The following is a 21,094-nucleotide window of genomic DNA, read 5'->3' as shown; positions in this document are numbered from 1 at the left end:
ACAGTTTTCTGGCAGTAAATCTTTTTTTGAGGAGGGATCAAATTCATGGTTATAATGTAAAGAAGAGGGTCCAATTTGGAAATGCAAGAAGAACCAGTATGAGAAGTGTTCTTTCTACACAAACTTAGCATGTAAAAATTTTTAATAATTACAGAACATCTCCCCAGATTTTACTCTACTTGTGAAATACCTCAGGGAACTCAGCAAACTTTTATAGAACCTTAGAGCTATCTGAACTCAGAAGAACTTGATGGGAGAATATTTTTGACTCTACTGTTTCTCTGGCCTCCATCCATATTGGGATATTCTAGAACCAGGAGAGGACACCAGAATGTTATAGAAGCAGCATACAGTATTCATCCCCGATTGATTAAAATAAAAAATGCTTTCTTAATTTTTGGCAATGCTATCCCATTTTTCCCCTTTCAAAAAGGAATTCTGTTCTTCATTTTTTTTTTTTTCAGACTGCTTGTCCTAAGTCATTTGGCGTTAAATTTTCTTTACTTCCCAAACTTTATTTAGACTGCTGTTAATCTCGTTAGTTTCCTTGGGCTTTATGACATGACTCTTTTGGCACACTGAGGGCATCACTACTTAACTTTCCAGTTCCATATCATTAATAGAATTTATTCATTTTAGATTTTTTTTCTATCTTACCTAAAATTGACTAATGTTTCCCAAAAGGGTTTTGGGTATGGGATACACATTTTGACGTGTCATCTCAGATATTAAAAAAATTCACAGTGGGAAAGTCATTACCTTTTTATTTTTTGATAACTGCTAATCAAAGTGTTAATTTTTTTAAAATCAATTTCTTGACTCAATCCTCAACAACAAATCAACAGCTCTTTGTTTATAAGATAGTTTGAGATCTCATGCATTAGAGGCATTTTGAGATTTTATTTTATTTTTTTTGGAATTAAAATGGAGCTTCTGAAAACACATTTTTGTTTTTTAAAGTATTTAATTAATTAATTAATTTGAGAGAGAGAGAGAGAGAGAGAGAGAGAGAAATAAACAGGGGGAGAAGGAGAGGCAGGCTCCCCACTGAGCATGGAGCCTGATGTGTGGCTTGATCCCAGGACCCTGAGATCATGACCTGAGCTGAAGGCAGAGGCTTTAAACCACTGAACCACCCAGAAGCCCCATTAAATTAGTTAAAAATATTATATCAGTTTTCCATAAAATGGAAATAAATTGACATAACTTTAATCCATTTACTTAATAAGAGTGAGAGAGGTCAATTTTACTTTTCTGAAATGCTCAGGTCACAAATGTGTTGAAATGCTCACATTTGTTAATTTGAGAACTGGGAGAACGCTGGAGTTTGTGATCTTATTCTTTGTAATAGTTGTTATATCTTATACATTGTATTTTTTTCCCCAAATAAGACAAAATCTTTAGTCCTGTCTTAAATCTTTTGATTTCCTGAGTAAGAAGGAAACTGGGTTGTATCCTGGGAAAGCAGAAAATTTGCCTGTTTGGTTAGGTTAGATGGTGGGGGGGGGGGGGTGACACGGTTGTATATTAGTGTAGATGAGAAGGGAATGAAAATGAAGGTGAATTTATGGCTACTCAATAAGGGGCACAGAAACAAGCAATGAATTAGGGTGTAATCTAAGCAGAGTGTTTTCTGTTCAAAAAAATTATTTGAGGATAATGGATTGCCTGTCTAAAAAAAGGTGTTAACTTTTCTCATATGACCCTCTCCACCAAAATAGAGTTTGCCACCTAGATTTTAGTGGTTATCTTTTTAAAAGGCTGTTTCTGTAAGTACATATTTGTCCTATGCCTGGTCTACATTTTTCAAACAGCCCTTTAAGTAGAATTCAGATAAGAAGAACTAAAGGAACTTGAGTTTTCCTTCCTGTTTTAGAGGCTTTCTATGCTGTTTTTGGCGAATGTCAGTAAGGCGGAGCTCCTTTGGGCAGTGAGGGGTGGTCCTAAAGTACTGCTGCTCCTCAGCCCCCTTCCATCTCCCATCTTTTCCAAGGCTTACTAATTATAATTGTTCATTTTCCTTTTCAAAATCCACTTTTCACTCTTGTTAGGTGGCTCCAGGAGCAAGCAGCCGGCCGACTCCTTCTGGCCAGAGGAGGGAGAGGGTCCAGGGCCGGGGCCGGGGCCGGGGCCCGGTGCGGGCGTTGGGGGGACCTCCAGGGGGGGGGGAAAGTAGCGGAGAGACTGCAGTGACACTGCCCTCCCCGGGCGGGTTGAAGCATCTCACTGGTGACGGGTCTGAAAGCACGTGGCTACGTCATGGAAAGCCAGTCTTTTCAATGCAAACTTCAACTCCTCCTCCTCCTCCCTCTAATGCCTGTAACTCACATCCGAGGCTGGGCGAGGAATCCGGAGGGGCGATTTTCCTCATGCTCGCCGTGGTTGGAAGCTGGGCGAGTGACGGGAAGGAGGCAGGGGGTCTGTGGCGCTCTCTACCTACTGCCAGCCTGACGCGGGGAGGGGGCACCTGGATTGGCATCTTTTCTTCGTGGTGATTGAGAACTGCAGGTTCAATCCGATCCCACTGAGCACTGGCGATTGATTATAAAAAAAAAAAAAATCGACACTGGGAGAAGGGAGGCTCTGTCTTCGGCGGTTAGACTCGATTTCGGAGGTGGTATTGGTGTGTGTGTGTGTGCTGGTGGTTTTTTTTTTTTTTTTTTCTTTTTTTTTTTTCTTTCTTTCTTTTTCCTTTTTTTTTTTTTTCCTTCTCTCCTAGGGGCTACACAATGGCAGTCTTCTCTCAGTGAGATGAATCCTGCTTTGCCTTCTGCAGACCCACCCATCCTCAGAGCGATCAAGTAAAAGGCTATGGTTTTCTCTTTGGGGATCTTTTGTGCATTACTGTTCTCTCCGATTAGTTCTGGTCTCTGTTGGGATTTCTTTGCTTTTTTGTTTGGCTTCATGCTGAAAAAGGATTTTTTTCCCAACCTTTTGGTAATAATCCAGTGGTGATCGCGGGGGATAAATCATTCACCCTGGCCGAAAAAAAACAATCACTGAGAAGTCTCAAAGAAATATACCACGTGAGGGGAAAAAACTGGGAGAAGATCCGGAATATTATCGTTTTTCCTATGGTAAAACCGGTGCCCCTCTTCAGGAGAACTGATTTCAAATTATTATTATGCAACCACAAGGATCTCTTCTTTCTCAGGGTGTCTAAGCTGCTGGATTGCTTTTCGCCCAAATCAATGTGGTTTCTTTGGAACATTTTCAGCAAAGGAACGCATATGCTGCAGTGTCTTTGTGGCAAGAGTCTTAAGAAAAACAAGAACCCAACTGGTAAGCAAAACATGCATCATGTTATGTTTTTCCTCATAATAACCTGTCTGTTGCTCATTGAGCTATATCTGCAGTTCTGCTATGCAGGAAGGCAGGGGAAACAGAAAAGGAACCAGGACAGTGTTGCATATAGAGGTGTTGATGGATAAACAGGTAACAGCTGGATCGGTGTCTCTGAGCCGGAAAACCATTATCAGCATCTCTTGGCTGTGACACAATCCATCACTAGGAGGGAGGAGGAAACTTTTTTTTTTTTTAATGTATTTGGTTACCTATGTTTGGTGGAATATTGAAGGGCTGTGGCTTAAGGTTTTGCCCGAGGCAGTTGAAGGTTCGGTAGTTGCCAGGAAAAAGAACCGCGAGCTCTCCTTACTTCTGCAGCAGGTTCAGGGACGTAGCTAGGTGCCGAGGACCTGCTCTAGACTTTCTGATTAGCTTGCACAATATTCGTCACCCCATCACCTTTACCAAAGTAAAAGAGGCCCTCTCCCTCGCGGCCCCGCTCCTCCGTCAGCCCCCGCCTCCCTCCCCCGTCTAGCTCTCCGGGCACGAGTATTAACTCATTCCCCCGTCTGCCTCCGACACCTCCTGCCAGTGGGAATACTTGAGCTGGGCTTATGCCTGGGGGAACCCCAGACGGAGAAGACAAGCCCAGCCCCTCCAGTATATGCAATTTAACCCCCCCCCCCCGAAAAAGCAGTGTCAAAACCCTGCGCCCGAGTCCCGCGGGTGGGACGAGCCGGGTGGTGGGTCCCAGCTTCAGGCTCCGGTCATCATGCGCCCCTATTCCAAAGGCTCCAACCGGGAAACTTGCAGGGCATTACATAAGAAATGCAAATGCAGGTGATTCGGGGAGTCGAGTCCCGGGGGTTCACTTCCCGGTATCCCAATCTGAGGCGTTTGGGGGTGGCGGCGAAGCTGTGGGCGAGCAACTGGGGGGAGGCCAGGCCGGAGGGCTGCGTGGTGGCGGCGGCGCGCCGACGAGGAGGCTGGGCGCAGCCAGTCTGGGAGCCGCGCGCGCGGGCAGCGGGGGTGTGTGGCGTCCCGGGGTCAGTTCAGGCTGGGGAGGGCTCGGGGGCCGGTGTTTGTGTCTGGGGCTGCGTCGGGGGCGGGGGCGGGGCCCCGGGCGTCCCGCAGTGGCCGCCCGGCGCTGGAGGCTCCTGACGCCGGCACTGCGGTGTAGTAGATCATGGCTCCCCGCGGCCGCCCTGACACCCGGAGCTCCGCCGGGGGCCGCGCTGGCACCCCGAGCCCCAGCGGCCGGGCAGCAAGTGGCTGCTGTCTCCCTGCCTCCGAACATTCCAAACGCAGCGTAGCTGGGGCGGCTCGCTCCGGGGAGTGGGGGGGGGGGGATGCCGTCTGCGGGCGCCCGGAGCGAGAGGGGGAGGAGGAGGAGGGAGGAAGACCGAGGAGGAGGAGGAGGAGGAGGAGGAGGGGGAGGAAGGGCAGGAAGGGGAGGAGGAGGAGTGGGGGGGCGGAGATGGGGGTGGTGGGTGTGGAGGCTGAGCACCCCGGAGGCCCCCAGTGCTGCAGCAGGACGGGAGCTGCGAGTTGTTAGAGCGGCCAAAGGGCAGATGCTCGCTTGCGGGCGGGGACGCCTGGGCAGTTGCCCCTCCTGGGACGTTTGGGGAGCAGCGGAGGCTCGGGGAGAGTCTCTGGCTGCCCGCGGGCGCCGTGCTGCAGTGGGCCCCGTGCCCTGCCCTGGAGTTCTCCCTCCTGCGCTGGAGCGCTGCCCCTTTCTCGCCGTCCGCCTCTGTTCCCTCCGCGGCCTCCGCCGCCGCCTCCTCCCTTCTCACCCTCCTCCTCCGTTCCGCGTCCTTTTACCCTTCTCGCCCTCAACTTCTCAGCATTTAGCAACTCTGAAGCGCTAGCACCCATCCTGAGCATCGCCCGCGGAGAAAGTGATGTTGTCACCTCACCGCTCGCGTTCCTAATTCAACTGTGAGGTGGACCCCAACCCCGCACCGAGCCCCGCACTTGCTGACGTTCCGGTGATAGCTAGAGCCGCACCCCCACCGTCTCACGAGTTCGGGTGAAGACCCTTTTTGCAAGACTTAGCAAAGTGGGACAAGCCAAAGGCTGCTCTTGGGAGGGAGGATTTGTGCTTTCAGGCAGTAAAAATAGTGGGTTTTGAAGGATTCTCGTGTCCTGTAGATTTAGCTCCCTTCTGAGAAAGGAATACTGTAAAAGCATCCTTTTTTCTTTTCTTTTCTTTTCTTTTTAAGACTTGGCCATTTGTTTAGGAACCTTGAAGTCAGTCCCTCTGTAGTACTGGAGAATGGGAAAGAATTCTGCTCAGAAGGCTAAGTTTCCTTACTGGCCTTTATCCCTCTCTCTCTTTCTTTCTTTCTATTTGTAAGCAGTTTTACTGGAAAGACTAATTTCCCCCCTGTACACGGGCAAGATATTTTTATTACACCTCCCCCACGCCACCTACTTTGATCTCTCTGGAATAAAGTAGATTTTTTCCCCCCTTTCAAGGCATTTTGGAAGGTGTCAAATGACAAATTATTTTTAGGGTAATTTATTTTGCAGCTTATGAATGCTAAAGTACTTGGGTGTGAATTGATGGGTTAATTCAAAGTATGTCTGACAACATCACCAACTATTCTAATGAGATGGTAGAGTCTTAGATTGCCAGAAGTTAGAATTTTAACCTGGAAATGGGAGCGTTTTGTGAATTATTTAAAAAATGTGACATTAATGTGTCATATCTCATCTTCTAAAAGTTTTGCCTTTTGAACTCAAATCCATGCTTAGCCATTCCCTTTCGGGATTGTAGTTGGTACATTCCATTCTCCTTCTGCGATTAACATGAAGCCTAAAATTGTTTGCAGGTTTTTGATCCCAAGATAGCAGTATAACTAAGAAGTTAATTGGGTAATTAAAATAAAACAAAGACTAAAATCTTCTTAACTGTTAAAACCAGAAAGAACAGATTGACTACTACCTATTATGTTATCTTAAATCTAAAATGAGGACAATTAACTGGTTTCAAACTAAGAAGCTTGGCAGAATACCTCCAAGTGCCAGTAGCAGGATCATGAATTTAGTGTGAAGACTTCTTAGATTACTAATTCTTCTCAATCTTTGTGAGTTATAGAATAAATTGCTGATTATTCCCAATTTGTAAGTTGTCAACAACTATGAGTAGTTTGATCAAGGTTCCTGAGAGGACTTTGAGAGTACTGCTATATAGTTATGTTGGTGTGAAAATAAGTAGATAACAGAGTCATGAATTAAGGACAGAGTTATTTATCTACACAAAAGTTATTAGCACTCTATAAATGGTATTGCTTTAAGAATTTTTTGTAGTTATAGTTATGTGAAATTTAACTGGAAAGAACATGAAGAATAACTCACACAGTATATGCTTTTTAAAGTAAATTGCAATTGCTGAGAAATCCTGCATATAAATCTACCATCTTCATAGAAATGTCCAGTATTTCACAATACAACTCTTAGCAGAGAACACATGCATGCTTAAATGTCCTACTTTCCCCTATTTTCCTGGTAGAGCAGTAGCTGTATGTTTATAATAAAAGTTACCTGCCTTAGCTTTCACTTATGAATTATGCAAGGTGATGGTATTATAGGCAAATCATTAAGTAGGAATGCTAAGTCCAAGGCTCTTATTTAGCCTGGAGGAGGGCTTGGTATGTTTCTTTAAACCAGCAATGATAGTTTGGACTCACCGATGTGTATCCCAGGCCAGTTTGGTACTAATATAGGTCACTAGACTTTGAGTGACAGCTGCTAAGAAATGTGGTTGGAAAAAAAAAATTCCACGATAAAGGGAAACACTAAGGTCATGTCACAGGTATCTCCTCAGACACATCATCTACAACAAGCAGAGGAAGCCACAGAGCCTCGAATATATGGAACCATTGAACCACACTCACGAGACCCCCAAATTTTCTTGGCTGATAGGGTTTTGAAAGCACAGAATTTAAGATAAGTTATAATCAAAGATAATTTTATTGAGCAGTAAGAGTGGCATGGAGGGTGCAAAGCAGAAGCAGAAGTCCTAAACCTAGCTCAACAGAGCACATTTAAAAAATCCCACCAACTCATGGCCCAGAGGGTCTCCTTTTATGAACTCAGTCTTTCTTTCTGCCATATAACTTGGAGATGAAACAAGCAAGGCTTGGTAGAACTCAATGTCACTTTCTATTTCCTACTTTTTTTGGTGTCTTTCAGTTCTGCTTTTGCCTTTCCCTGAAGCTGTTTTAGGTGCCCCAAACATCTGGTACGCCTCTGTTCCTCATTTAAATATATGTTATTCTTTTAAACCCCCTTGCTTTACATGTAGGGCTGTCATGACATTTTAGAAGTGGGAAAATAGGGAGAGATGGAAGAAAAAAGGAAGGAAGCATTTTTTTACTCCTTCCCTTTCTCGGCCTGCCAACTCATCCTGGGTTCCTGTAGAGCCGGGTGAGCCACACAAGGGCCAGAACTTCTGCATTTCTAAACGCTGAGCTTGTATCCAATGGAGACATCAGATTCCGACTCCATGGCTGGAACACCTAACCGGTGTGAGGTTCTCCTCCTTCTGACATGTTGCCTTTGGAGTGGGATTCCATGTAATCAGAGCTGGCCTTGGACTCCATCCAGGAGGCTTTAGTTACTGAAGTAGCAAAATGAATGGCACTTCTTGTACCAAAAGAGGGCATTTTACATAGGTTTCCCAGTATTGACTTGTTGGCAGAGTGGATTTTTCTTTTTTGGAAATTATATCCAAGTTAACAAGTGTGAAATCCAATGCATGATAATTTCAACTTGGTTTTAACAATGAGGATGACTTTGACTGTACCCATATCCAGCCCATTCTCATATTAGACAGCATCTAAAACTGAGAATATTTGTTCAAATAATGCATTGCTTTCAGAAGGCGCTAAAGGTAATTCTATACTATATTTAACATTTCCCACATGAAACCATTTCTTTAAAAATGTTCAAACCCAGTTTTCCATGTTTTAGCAACACAAACATTGGGGACTTTTGTGGTGTTTTTATACATATGGCAACAAGAACAACAATCAAAGTTTTCACTCCCTGGTACATTTTGGCATCATAACTCACTCAATTGAGTCATAAGCCTCCTATAAATACCATGTAGATGTCTCAAAATGGAAGCATTTATTCAAAATAGTTTCTTATGCCTTAAGGCGAGATTGGAATTTAACAGTACATATGAAGTTCCTCTATTAAGATTTCCTCCCCTCTATTATAAAGTTTTAAACCAGACAGTGCATTGTAGTGTCTATATTCTTTTTTTTTGTTTTTAAGACTTTTATTTATTTCTTTGACAGAGAACACACAAGCAGGGGGAGCAGCAGGCAGAGAGAGAGAGAGAGAGAAAAGCAGCTTCCCTGCTGAGTAGGGAGCTCAATGGGGGACTGGATCCCAAGGCCCTGAGATCATGACCTGAGCAGAAGGCAGATGCTTAACCGATTGAGCCCCCAGGCATCCTATAACGTCTATATTCTTAATAAAACCTTTGAGCTTCATCTTAGGATCACCTCCAGAAGAGACTGTAGGTCAGGGAAATACTACTGACACTTTTACCTTTGCAGTGCCGCAGTCTCTGCTTTTTAAGGATTCAGTTTGTTTGTCACAGACCAGGTTGAGTTGTCAGAGCTGAACCTGAGCACTGAAGAACAGGGAATTTTCCGAGGGAGACGTCTCGGTTCCTCCATATGCCTCTAGAGATGCACTGTTTTTGCTCTCCTGCTTTTTAAGGGCTGAGCATTGTCCCTGATGTTTTCGCTGTGTATTTCTCTAGTTGCTACAAGCTAACTTTCAGCTTGGTCAGAATGTAAAAGGTAGGATGACAAAAGGGAAGTTGAAAGAAGGAATTCTTAAGGTCTTGCAAGGCAAAAGGGAGGCATGATGCAGACAGGTTTTACAGGGAAACCGAAGCTTTTATCTAAGCTATTAAAGCTATCTAACAAAGTCACCCAGCAATTGTTGGGCACTATGGCCTTTATCATTGTTCCCTGACAAAAACTCAAGTTACGATACATAGCAAGTTTTCAGGCCACTTTTATTAAATGAATTCATAGGGAAAGTAGGATTCTTTGTGAAAGTTAACTGTGGGAATGTAACTGGAAGTATAAATTACAGTTGCTTAAGCTCACTTAATGCTTACAGCTTTCCAACAATGCCAACCAAGAATTTGGTTTCTTTATGATAAAACAGACAGGGAAAGTTGTTGGTGGACTCCTAGTTCTTCCAGCCATGATGAAGCAAGCCTGTTTGCTGACGTTCCCTAGGCCCACATTTTATAATAGCCTCTTCCTAAATCTCAAAACTTGAGGTCTCACTCAAAAATACAAACTCAAAGACCAATCGCAGGCACCCCTTCTGGCACTCTCGTCTTGAATAGCGAACGCATCGTAGGTTCCCTCTGCAAGAGCCCCCTTCCTTGTCTTTTCTCATCTTAAACTTGCTTCTCCTGTGAAGGAAGACATTGCACCACCGTCGACTGGATTGTCCCTCTTTTCTTTACTGAGTTTCCTTATCTGAAGATGGTAACTGGGACTCTCCTTTGGGGCTTATTTCTGCTCTCGAGGGGGCAGCACCCAAACGGCCTCTAGTTCAGCGGCTTTGAAAGGAGGCACCCCCTCCCTTAGCATTTTATTCTTTTCAGTCTGAAAGCCGTCCTCTCCCAACTCGGCAGCTCCTTGGACATGTCACCACCATGCCACCACCACATCTATTTCGCTTCTCCCTTCTGGAGCCGCTGTCAAAGGTGGAGGGCGCTGGGGCGCTGGGGCGCTGGGGCGCCGGGGCCTCGGGCCGGGGGCGCGGAGAGCGCGCCAGGGACAAGGGCTGGCACCAGGCACGAATGCAGGCGCGGCCCCTGCGTTCCAGAGCCGCGAGCCCCAGTCGTCTGCGGACCGCGAGCCGGCCCCTCTGCGGCTCGGGGCAGCTTCCAGGAGTCGAGCCTCTCGGGCTGTCCCGGCGAAGTCGCTTCGGAGTCGGCCGGATCGAGTCCGCAGACAGGCGGCGCGGAGGCCAAGCACCGTCTTCCTCCGCCGGCGACGCGCGAACCGCGCCTCTGGGACCCGCCACCACGCGCTCCTCGCCTCGGAGCGCCGGGTGCTCCGCATCGCAATGCGGCGGAAGCGGCCCGTCCGAGCCGCCGTAGCGCGGGAAGCTTCCGTTGTCACAGAGATGACCTCTGACCCCGGGCCGTCTCAGGGGACCGGCGGTCGGCGTATCCGTTGCTATGGAAACCGGGAGGGCCCGAAGCCCGTGCTGGGGCGACCCGGCGCGCAGGCCGGGCCCGGGTCCTGAGCGGGCGCGTTTGTGGGCCACCCGGCCGCCGTCCACGCAGGGGCGCCCCCGAGCACGCGCTGGAGGGGAGCGGAACCAGGTCGGTCCCGGCCCACAGGTGGGCGCCGCCCCCCGCCGCCCCTCCACGCGCCGCTGGGCGCAGAGGCGCAGGGACTGGGCTGGAAGAAAGAGCTGACCTGCGGGGCATCGCGCCCCAGCACAGGACTGGCAGAAGGTGAGCCCCGTGGGGCTCTCCGCTTCCCCACTAGCTACCGGGAGAGCCGGGGCTGCTCCTGCAGTTCTCTGGGCCTCAGTTTCCTCAGCCGCATTATTAGAACAGTCTCAGGTCAGCCTCAGCTCTCTTGTTCCAGCTTCTGTAACCCTCCGCCCGGTCCGGGCTTTAAGGGAGCTCTTGCCTCCTGCCGGTGTCTGTCGTGGACCAGGCTGCGTAGACTTACGTGGTATTCTAGAATCCGAGACTCTGAGAGCCGGAGGGCCCGCTGCAGGGGATCCTGCCTGACCTGCCCCTCTTGGAGGCGTGGCCACTCTTCACGGTGGAGGAGAGGAAGCCTGGTCGGAGAGCTGGCTTTGAACTGTAGACACACACCGTCTTTGAGCCTGGGAAGAAGAAACGCATTGTGTTTTACTGGTGACACTACCAAGAGCTCTTCGGGCCTTGTGCAGAGTTGTGTGGTTGGTGCAGAAACAGGCGGCATTCTGTCCTAGCCGTCTGTCCTAACCATTACACTCTCCGGATGCCTTTCCTACACCCTCCACGCGTGTTGGCGGGAGGAGCCTCTCTATATCGGCTTCTGTCCCCTTTAGGTTACTGGGGAGACTTGCAGACGTTTTGAATCTTAAAACGTCCCTGTAAATTTAGAAATTGGAAAAAAAAACTATTTTGAGGATACTGTAATGCAAAACTCACTAGTTTATAAAAGAACAGCTGGATCCAGATTGATGGAATAAATTAGGGTAACCTGTTCAGATGGCTTTTCACTTTGTAAAGATTTTTCATTGGCCTAATTTCCAAATAGCTTCCCCCACTTTTCTTCCTTCTGATGAGAATTACCTCCCTGAAGTTTGCTTTTCAAAGAAGAGGGTCCTTCAGTTCCTAGAGAAGCTGGGTAGAACATTTACATCTCAAAGGCACAAGGAAAGAATGCAAGCTTTGCCCATGAGGAGGATTTGTTTCCTAAATCCAAGATTTTACAATACCTACAAGCTTTTAACGAGTAGCAGGGGAAGTTTGGGGATTGATAAAAATGATGTATGGGTTTTAAATTGCTTCCAGGGCTGCATTTCTGTTCTTGTGAAGACTTTACAATTTATAATTTATAAGACAAAGACCGTTCTTAATTCCACAAAGAATTAGGTTGCATTTTTTGGTTGAGTTTTGCAATTTAAAGTTGGGTTTACAATTTAAAGTGGGGCTGCAACTTTAAAGGGCTGACCACCCATCCAACTACGTTATCTTCTATTTGCTTCTTTAGGTCAGGGAGAAGATCTTTACCTAAGATGGAAACCAAAAGATTCCTGTGTTCTAGATTTAGAGCTATGTGTCTTTGAAATAGTTTTCTTTCCATCTGGGTACATAGTTTCATTTAGCTTAAGGGAGAAGAACTAAAAAATAAGTTTTCAGGAGGTTCTGATTGTCAGCTTCCAATAGCAGTGAAAGACCCCCCCCCCCACCCCTGTTGTTAACTCTTTCAGCAGCAAACTTTTAACCATAGAGCTACTTAAAAAAGTCCTTTTGAATATCTTGTCAGGTTTTAGCCAGGACAAACAGTAAATATTCCTGGTGGTATTGAGCAATCTTTTAGATGCAAGAGGCATCCCCAAAGAAGGTGCAAAAGATACTGCTCTCCCAAGATCTAGAGCAGCTCCCAAAGATAGCCAAAATTAAGACTTACACAATCCCCTTGAGAGCTGGCAATAGTCTCTAGGACATTAGCCACCAATGAAGTGCAAACTCCACTTCTGTCTGGCTATATTTTGAGGGTCCCCAACCTGTTGGCTCCCAAGCCAAGTGGACATAAAATGAGACAAATAAGAAGACAATAGCTGCCCTTGGGAGATAAAGCATCAATATCCAATGCTTCTTGAAAAGGAAGGGATAACATGAGATTTTACCTTCCTCTCTTGACCAGGCATTACAGACAGAGATCCAGGAGAGCTGATTCTGGTAAGAATTTTCACCCTTTACTGGCTTTTGTTAGTTTTTCCCAATCCCTTCTCCAGGACTCCAGAGTGAGTGGATTTTGAAGTAGAGAGTGAAGCTGAGGAATCTACCAGAATTTGACAAAGCTTTTAAATTAATTTTATTTTAGTTTCCCCTTGGTTGTTTAAGGGAATACTGATAGTGGTTTACTGGAGAATCCCTTGGCGTCCTGTCAACCCTGAAAGGGGCCCATGTGGGGGCACTGTTTTGGTGGCAGATACAGGGATCTCTGGATAAAGGCCATTATAGTCTGGACATCGGCAGACTTTTATTTATGGTCATGTAGTCTGTTAGAGTGGAAAGTCAGTGCAGACAGAGGATTAGTGAGTACTGAGGTCAAGGAAGATTAAAGAAGGGAATAGTAGAAGTCATTTCATTCTCGTAGTCTTTTGTTTCCGGTACTTCTTGTGTCCTTAATTTTTCATTAGCCTTTTGCAGTAAATCTTTCCATAAAGGTTTTTTGGACTTTTGAAGTCTTTTAAAGGCTTCTGCATGCCAGTTAAAATAGGTAACCCATTCTGTTTGATTTGGGAATACTTACTTTCAGGTTCACTTTTTAAATGAATGATTTTGTCTAATTGGAATGTTCCCCATAAAGGCCATTTTAAATCTAGGTTGTCTTGCTTAGATTTGTAGATAACTACATCTTTGGGGACTATAGTCCTTAGTCATAAATGTTTGTGCTGAAATATGTCACACTTAATTCTTTGGAACTTGAGGATCCCATTTCTTCAGTGAAGCGTTGGGTCTCTCAGAGCCAAATTTATACCTAAGAGGGATGTGCCATTGGGTTGGGGATTTTGTGGTGTTTTACAGTGTGCCTTGTTACACAGAAGTTTTCTTGGGGTTGGCAGGTGGCTTAGTGTCGATCTAACTCATTCTCTGATCAACTTACCTAGCACAGGTGCCTTCCAGTTAGGTGCCAAACACTTTAAGAGCTTTTAGGTGACCTATGCCTACCAGTTCTGTGACTTAGGCTTATGTGATCCCCATTAGCAATATAATAGATCTATTATTCCTTTCATAAGAAAATGTCTTTATAGCAGTGAATTTCCTAATGGCTTTTAATAATACAACTTGCACTTAGATTTTGATGTGCCGTTGGTTGGAAAAGTCTGAATTTCTTGGCTTAGTTAATTTCCCCAAGTTTCCTAGCAGTTTGTGCTGTGGACTTACTTTGAAGCTTTGTGAATCCTGTCCCCCCACTGGCTGCCATCTTGCTTTCTTTAGATTGAGGGATAACCATTATTTTCGCTTTAAATAACCCATCATAATTCAAGCAGACTTATTATTGTTGGCTGCCCGCACAGTTCCTGAGACTGTAAGAACACCCCCAGAGGAGCTTACCTTGTACGTGAGTTTGGCCACAAATCTCACTGTGAAAAACCTGAAGTCCCTCACACCCCAGTTTTCCATCTGGAAGGGCTAAGATAAACAAACTTGAGGAGCTCAGAATGCAAAATAAGTAGAACTTGATCAGAGAGAAGCTTCCCAGAGCAGCCAGAGAGGTAGCAAGTAAAATGGCTCTTTGGGTACCTTCCACCTGCTTCTAGAAGCTGTCCCTGGAATCTTTAGCAGCTGTCTTCAGGTCCCATCTCATTGCCCAAACTGGCAATTTGCAAAACTAAAACAATTTACTAATCAGTTTGATGTCCTTTCTTCAAGGGAAAACAGTCCTTGATTAGGGCAGTACAGGGCTGGCAAGTAGTTGGAACATCCTTCTCAAGGAATTTTGGGCAAGTGTGAGTTTTAAAAAGCATTAGAAGAGGCAACACAAAAACAGGCATGATTGGCTGGGAGGTTAGGGATTCCCTCATAAAGACTGCAAATCCCATTTTCTAACGTAAGGTAAGCTAGCTAAAGCCTAGTTGGAGGGCTGTGATTTGTATATGTTAGATTTCCTTGACTGGGCAAGGTCACTGGGCCTGTCTCCATTTTGTGGGTCCCGATATCCAAATTAACTGTGTCAGTAGTCAAGAACAGATCGTGTGCTTTGTGGCATGGTCAGATTTACTTTTGAGACAAGTGCTATGGTGGAGAGGGGGGTGCAAATAGCTTTGAGTGGGGCAAGACTGAAGGTAGAAAGTCCACAAAGGCAGCAACTGGAGTAGAAGTGGTAGGTCCAGACAGGAGCTGGAGAGGAAGTGCAGTCCTTCTATCTCAGTGGCCAATTTGAATTTGGGAAGAAGGAGAGGGGAGAGTCTAGAATGTTTTGACCACAGGTTTTTGATTCGGACAACTCTCGTGGATCCTGCTCTGCTGGCCATTGGCCAATAACACGTCTCCATCTCCATGGGGTAAAAGCTCCACTACCATGGGGTAAAAACTGGGCTCTCTTCAGACTGTTCATATCAAAGAGTTGTGGTAGCGATAAATAGCAAGTAGAAAACTGACGAATTTCTCTTTTTAGATCAAAACTTAAGTAGGCAGTTCTAGGAGAGTTGCTCTAGGATAAAGAGTTCATTTTCTTCACTTCACACCTGGAAGTCCTCAGGGACAGAAAAAATGCTTTACAAGGAAGAAAAGTCAAAAGTTTTTTTTTTTTTTATGATTATATATATAGGTCTTTGTCAAAAGTACATGTTTTTGTACACAATACTTTGTTCAGTTGAGGAGTCCACGAGTGCAATTAAAAGCCAAGTTTTCCAATTAACTATTCAAGTCTGGCAAGAAAAGGAAGTGTGAACTTTACTGAATTTACATATGTAAGTGTGCGCACCTGCTTTTTAGATAGAACTGAATGTAGTTGTAATTAAAATGCTCCCCCCTCCCCCGCCCATAACGTTTTGTTGTCTGCACAATTACAGTGAATCGCTGAAGTGCGTGGTAACCTCTTCTGCAATGCTGCCTCTTAGAGAAAGCGTCGTTTGGGAGGGATTGCAATCTCTTTTCTCTCCACTTCCTGTGTGGAGTGCAGGGTGCACTACTGCTGTACTTAAAAAGGAAGAAATGTGAAAAAAAAAGACTTAGAGATTAAAACAGTTTGTCGTTGTTGTTTTTTTATAGCCAAGTATTTCAAAGGCTGAAACTCATCTTTCGTTGTGTTACTGTTGTACCCCAGGTATTGTAATTCTTCGCCAAAGAAAGGATCCGTTTGCCTGGAGGCCTAAGTCCATACTCTAACTAACTACTCAGTCATCACCACCCTGCTTGGACGTTGTCCTGGTGGGGCAGATTGGAAACTCTCACCCAATAGGCCCCTTCCTCCTCTATTATCCAGTGACTTGACTTGTTTCCTAGGAATTTGTGTTTTTCAGTGACTTCATTATCTTCCTTTTTCCATTGAAAATTTCCTCTCATGTGCCAGCTCAGTGACACAAAATTTCTCATATGTCATACATATAAGAGTGGATATGAAATCCTGGAGATACTTTCAATGGAGTGGATAGTGTTAGAACTAGTTTAATGATGCAGTATAAAAAAAAAATGAAAAAAAAAAAGGAATTTTAAAAGGATAGAAATTTTGCATCATTATCGCTTATTGTTTATTTTCTCTTTTCTAATTGTATTTCCTTTTGCCATCTTGGGAATAATCTTAAAGAGCAAAATTCTGAGGTGATTCTCTGGCAGACACACCTTTTTATGGGGCATTAACCAGGGGTTTATATGCTGAAGATAGAGCGGGGCTTGCTCTTCAGAGCCATGGAGTTCGATCTCTGTTCTTCGCTTTGTCCTTTACCAAAGTGCTTTTCCATCACTGAGAATTCACCCCCGTGTCCCAGTCTCCCTTATTTGTGCTATCATACCCCAGATTTTGTCCTTTCACATATTTCCTTGAGGCTTGTCTTTCAAAAATTTTGTCCTCCATTTACTCTTTAGGCAAGGTCAGGATTAACATTCAATTGGACCTTCAACTTTCACATGTATTACATTAGGGAAAAAAGGGCAAAAAAGGCTAACAATACAGTTGTCAGAAAGTAAATGAGACATGTTTATCTGGACTTGAGATATTCACCAAAAGTGGCATTTGTTTGACTTAAGTTTTTCTTTCTGTGCTTTCAGTAACATTTAAAAAACTCTGATATGGGGGAGCCTGGGTGGCTTAGTGGGTTAAAGCCTCTGCCTTCAGCTCAGGTCATGGTCCCAACGTCCTGGGATGGATCCCCGCGTCAGGCTCTCTGCTCAGCAGGGAGCCTGGTTCCTTCTCCCTCTCTCTCTGCCTGCCTCTCTGCCTACTTGAGATCTCTGTCTGTCAAATAAATAAATAAAATCATTAAAAAAAATAAAAAACTATGATATGGATCTATTGCCTTATTAGATTTGACTTTTGGGTGGTATTATTATAATAAATATTCAAACTCATATTCCCACTAAAAAGTGTTCTTTAAAGTTACTAGATTTTTTTTTTTTTTTTAAAGAGAGAGAGAGAATGAGAGCGAGCACAAGCAGGTAGAAGAGCAGAGGGAGAGGGAGAAGCAGACTCCCTGCTGAGCAGAGAGCTCAACGTGGGGCTGGATCCCAGGACCCTGGGATCATGACCTGAGGCAAAGGCAGACGCTTAACTGACTGAGCCACCCAGGTGTCCCTAAAGTTACTAGATTTTTAAAAGCATATTGGTCTCCTACTTTAACAGAAATATCCTGAATTACTTTGAATTTTATGTTATCACTATCCCTAAAAAAATAATAATTACAATTGATCTTTAGAGAATACTTTCTATTTTCAAAGCAATTCACCTATAATACCTCCTTAGTTCTCATAACCACAGGTAGGAACTTTTTTTTATCAGTTCACCCTTGAACAACATGGGTTTGAACTGTGTGGGTCCACTTGTATGTGGACTTTTTTCAATAAATCTATTGGAAATTTTTTTTGAGATTTCTGACAATTGAAAAAAAACTTGCAGAAAAACTATGTAGCCTAGAAGGACTGAAAAATTAAGAAAAAGTGAGATATTATTATAAGAATATAATATATAATACATATAGCATACAAAATATGTGTTAGTCAACTGTTTAGGTTATTGGTAAGAGATCCAGTCAATAGTTAAGTTTTGGGGGAGTCAAAACTTAACTGCACAGGGGGTCAGCGCCCCTAAGCTGGGTATTGTTCAAGGATGGACTCTACTTGTATTTAAAAGAATAAAACCCGGGCGTGAAGAGGTTAAGGAGGTTGCCTGACAATATCTAACTAACAGCTGAGATCCAGGCATAAACCTGAGCAGTATTACTTCAGAGTGCAATACTCTTATGCACTCTGTTGTTGTTGCTGCCTCTTGAAAGATGATGTTCAAAGAATGTGTGTGAAGCTGGCCATTATGTCTTAGTGTGTCTGTGAATCATTATATCCTGAAACTAAAAGAGACTACAATATATTCAGTATTTAGACATTTAGAACTTGTAATTTTTGTCTTGAGCATAATTGATATACATTAAAACACACAGTTCTTACCGTAGTGTTTGCTGTCTTTTGACTATTGTATCCTTATCACCAGCACCCCAGTCAAAACATAGAACATTCCATCACCCCAGAAATCTCCTCTTTTATATTCCATTTCCATCCGGGAGTCTTCTAAGAAGCAGCCACCATTCTGATGTTTTTCGCTTAACCTTAGCATGCAGTAAAGCCTCATGTCATTAAATCATGGTGTCCTCATGCTTTTGAGTTTGCTTCTTTCACTCAGCATTTGGTTTTCAAGATTCAGCCATATCACTGAATGCTAGATACGCAGAATGTGATGTGGTAGCTTTTGTTTATCTTTTTTGTAAACTAGAAACTCCTAATTGAACAGACTTACTTTTGGTTGACAGGCAGAAGTTGTCCACAACTACAAAGTGTTTGCAAGTTGACCCAATTTTCAGACTACCACGTTAGCCTGCCCCAGTTACATAGATGCTGGCTGAAGACAGGAGACTCCTGGGTCAGAGATAAAGGATTTTATTACTCGGGGCACAGCAGGCAGCATGAGCTTCATGTGCTCATCGATTCCCCTTGTCCCCAAATCCCCCCAGGGATAATGCTGAGTGACCCAGGCAGAGCTTGCACTTGGGGTTTGTGTTATGGCTGAGGAACTCCGGGGTTAGGCAATTTTCTGTTTTTTAAGGAGTGGCTAGCAAAGCTGCCCAACCTTTGCTCTGCAGGGAGGCATCATCTTTATTTTCTGGTCAGGAAACAAATCTGTCTTCTAACCTGGAAGGAAACATTATCCCTGGATTCCACGGTAGCAATATCCTCGCAAAGAGTCTGAGATAAAAGCTGTTTCAAGACATGCAGAAATCCCATGGATGTGTTGTCCTTTTAATCTGTTTCTGAAAAGCAACACTTTCTTCCCTTTCAGTCTTTCTTGGGACTGCTGTTTTTGTTGTTCCAAAGATGCAGTTAGTCTATAGAAAATATCTGTTATTTCTAAATTCGAAAGTAACCCTGAGGTTTTGAGATGATAGATGATATATAATCCTACAATAATCTTATCTGTATTTATTAAATAATATGTGATATGGTCTATGTTAGTTATAGGAGAGATTTAAAATATCCTGTGAGGATTTGGTCTTTGGCCCACAAGTACTTAGCTAAGTGTATGGAGAATACCAGAAATGAGAGTCCTGTTCAGTTGAAGGCTAGCTGGAGTGCTGTAGGACATCCATGTGGAATGTCAGGGAAGGGAAGGGAAATCTTTTAGAGAAATGTGACCTGAGCTGACTCTCGAATGCATGTTTCAGTTGGCAGGAAAGAGAAGTATATTCTTGGCAGGGGGAGAACTGTGAGTGGAAAGTCAAAGACTGAAGGAAAGGTACATGTCTGGGGATTTGTGGGAACATAATGAAATCATATTTTAAAGGATTAGAGGAATCATAATTTGGAGTCCAAAAACCTGGCAGAGGAGTTAGGCTGGATGTAGTAAAAATCAGTGAACTAGAGAGCGTTTCCACAGCAGGGAGTGACATGCTTGGGAATTGCTCTGGTACAGTTGGAAAGTATTACTGGTGGAGCTGGTTGTGGGAGGGTAGCACAAGGCGGAGGCTTTCATAGTAAGAAGCAGGCAAGTGAAATATCCTTTCTTAATTGGAGATGGGAAACAGGAGCTCCGATCAAGGGGTGGTCCTGAGTATGGCTGAATATGGGCTGGCGAAATCTCTCTCAGTGCTTGGGAAGAGATAAACCAAAAACACACCAAGACACTCTGCAAGAGGAAGGCCACTGCGTCCTCTGAACTTTGTAATGCTGAAATAAAAGGTGTAAATGGGAGAAAGCGATGTCATCGGGGAGGCTCAAGGTGACTCCTTGAAATCAATGATTTGCTGAGAATGTGAGACAGGAAGTGTAGCGAATATGCTGTTGAAAGTTACATGTCACTGGTACACAGACGAACATAGATCACGTGTTATCTTATATAATTTGAGGCCAGATCCCAGTTTAAATTCTCTAGTTCTGGTAGCTTTACTGTCTTCTTAAATATGGTGAGAATGACATTCAGTACTTTCAAGGTATAGTACCGAGCAACTTTGGGGTACTTATGTACTCATAAGGTAGTTTATTTCTCTGCGAGATGATATTTTCCAGTGAAACACCACACTGGGAAGGACTAAAATGTCATGGGCTATTTGGATACAAGGTTATTTGGATATTTCAACAACTTGGATCACATTTTTTTCCTGCAAGAGTCCTGGTACAGTGTGCTGTTCTGGCTCTAGTGGTGGACATGTGTCTTAGTAACCCTCAGTGACCATTAGTGGATCAGGATTAGTGGGGAGATGCATTAAGGAACAGTTTGTTAGAAGCACAACTTTTGGAAATAAGTTTTGTTTTTCTACTTTCTGTTAAATAATTTGAATTGTGTTTTAGGGGTCAATATCTATTTCTTGCATGTTTTTACAAACTGATATTTTAAGGAAGATAACTTTTATTAAAATAAGCCTATTAAATTACTAATGGCAATTTAGCTTTTATAAAAATGTACCTGGTAATGTCTTAAAAGCAGCAGATTCAATTTCTTTGATTTAGAACTAGGATCCTTATTCAAGGTCAGAGTTTGTAAGAGTTGCAAGCATAATTCATGCAAGAGGGGGAATGGGTTTATTTTAGGTGATAGCAGTAGTAGATGCACTGTGGTAGGAGCAAACTGGAAGCATTAACCTGAATTCTGTCATTTCTGTGGGTTAGTGCATAACTGAATTAATCAAACTCTTTCCAAATTAGGATAAAGGTAACAGTTGTACAATGTGAAAGGTCAGAATATTGCAGCAGAGTTAAATAAAAGGCCTAAGTGGTGTTGTATTAGCATAGTTTTGAATAAAAAATTAAAATGTACATATAAAGATGTTGCTTCAGAATTCACGTTGTGTTACATGGGTTGGCATAGGTATATGCACA

General features: G+C 43.9%; 1 protein-coding gene across 1 annotated transcript in view; it reads left to right on the top strand.

The window, feature by feature from the left end:
- The first annotated feature begins 2,275 nt into the window (after positions 1–2,275).
- The window catches only part of FGF14 (fibroblast growth factor 14), a 596,869-nt gene continuing 578,050 nt past the window's right edge, over positions 2,276–21,094 (top strand). The window contains exon 1 of the mRNA XM_082701491.1: positions 2,276–3,282. Coding sequence (XP_082557617.1) covers positions 3,075–3,282 — 208 coding nt within the window. The 5' untranslated portion in view covers positions 2,276–3,074. The remainder of the gene's footprint in view (positions 3,283–21,094) is intronic.

Source organism: Mustela nivalis, assembly GCF_964662115.1.
Source record: "Mustela nivalis genome assembly, chromosome: 15".
NCBI classification, from domain to species: Eukaryota; Metazoa; Chordata; class Mammalia; order Carnivora; family Mustelidae; genus Mustela; species Mustela nivalis.
This window is presented reverse-complemented; position numbering and strand designations above follow the sequence as displayed.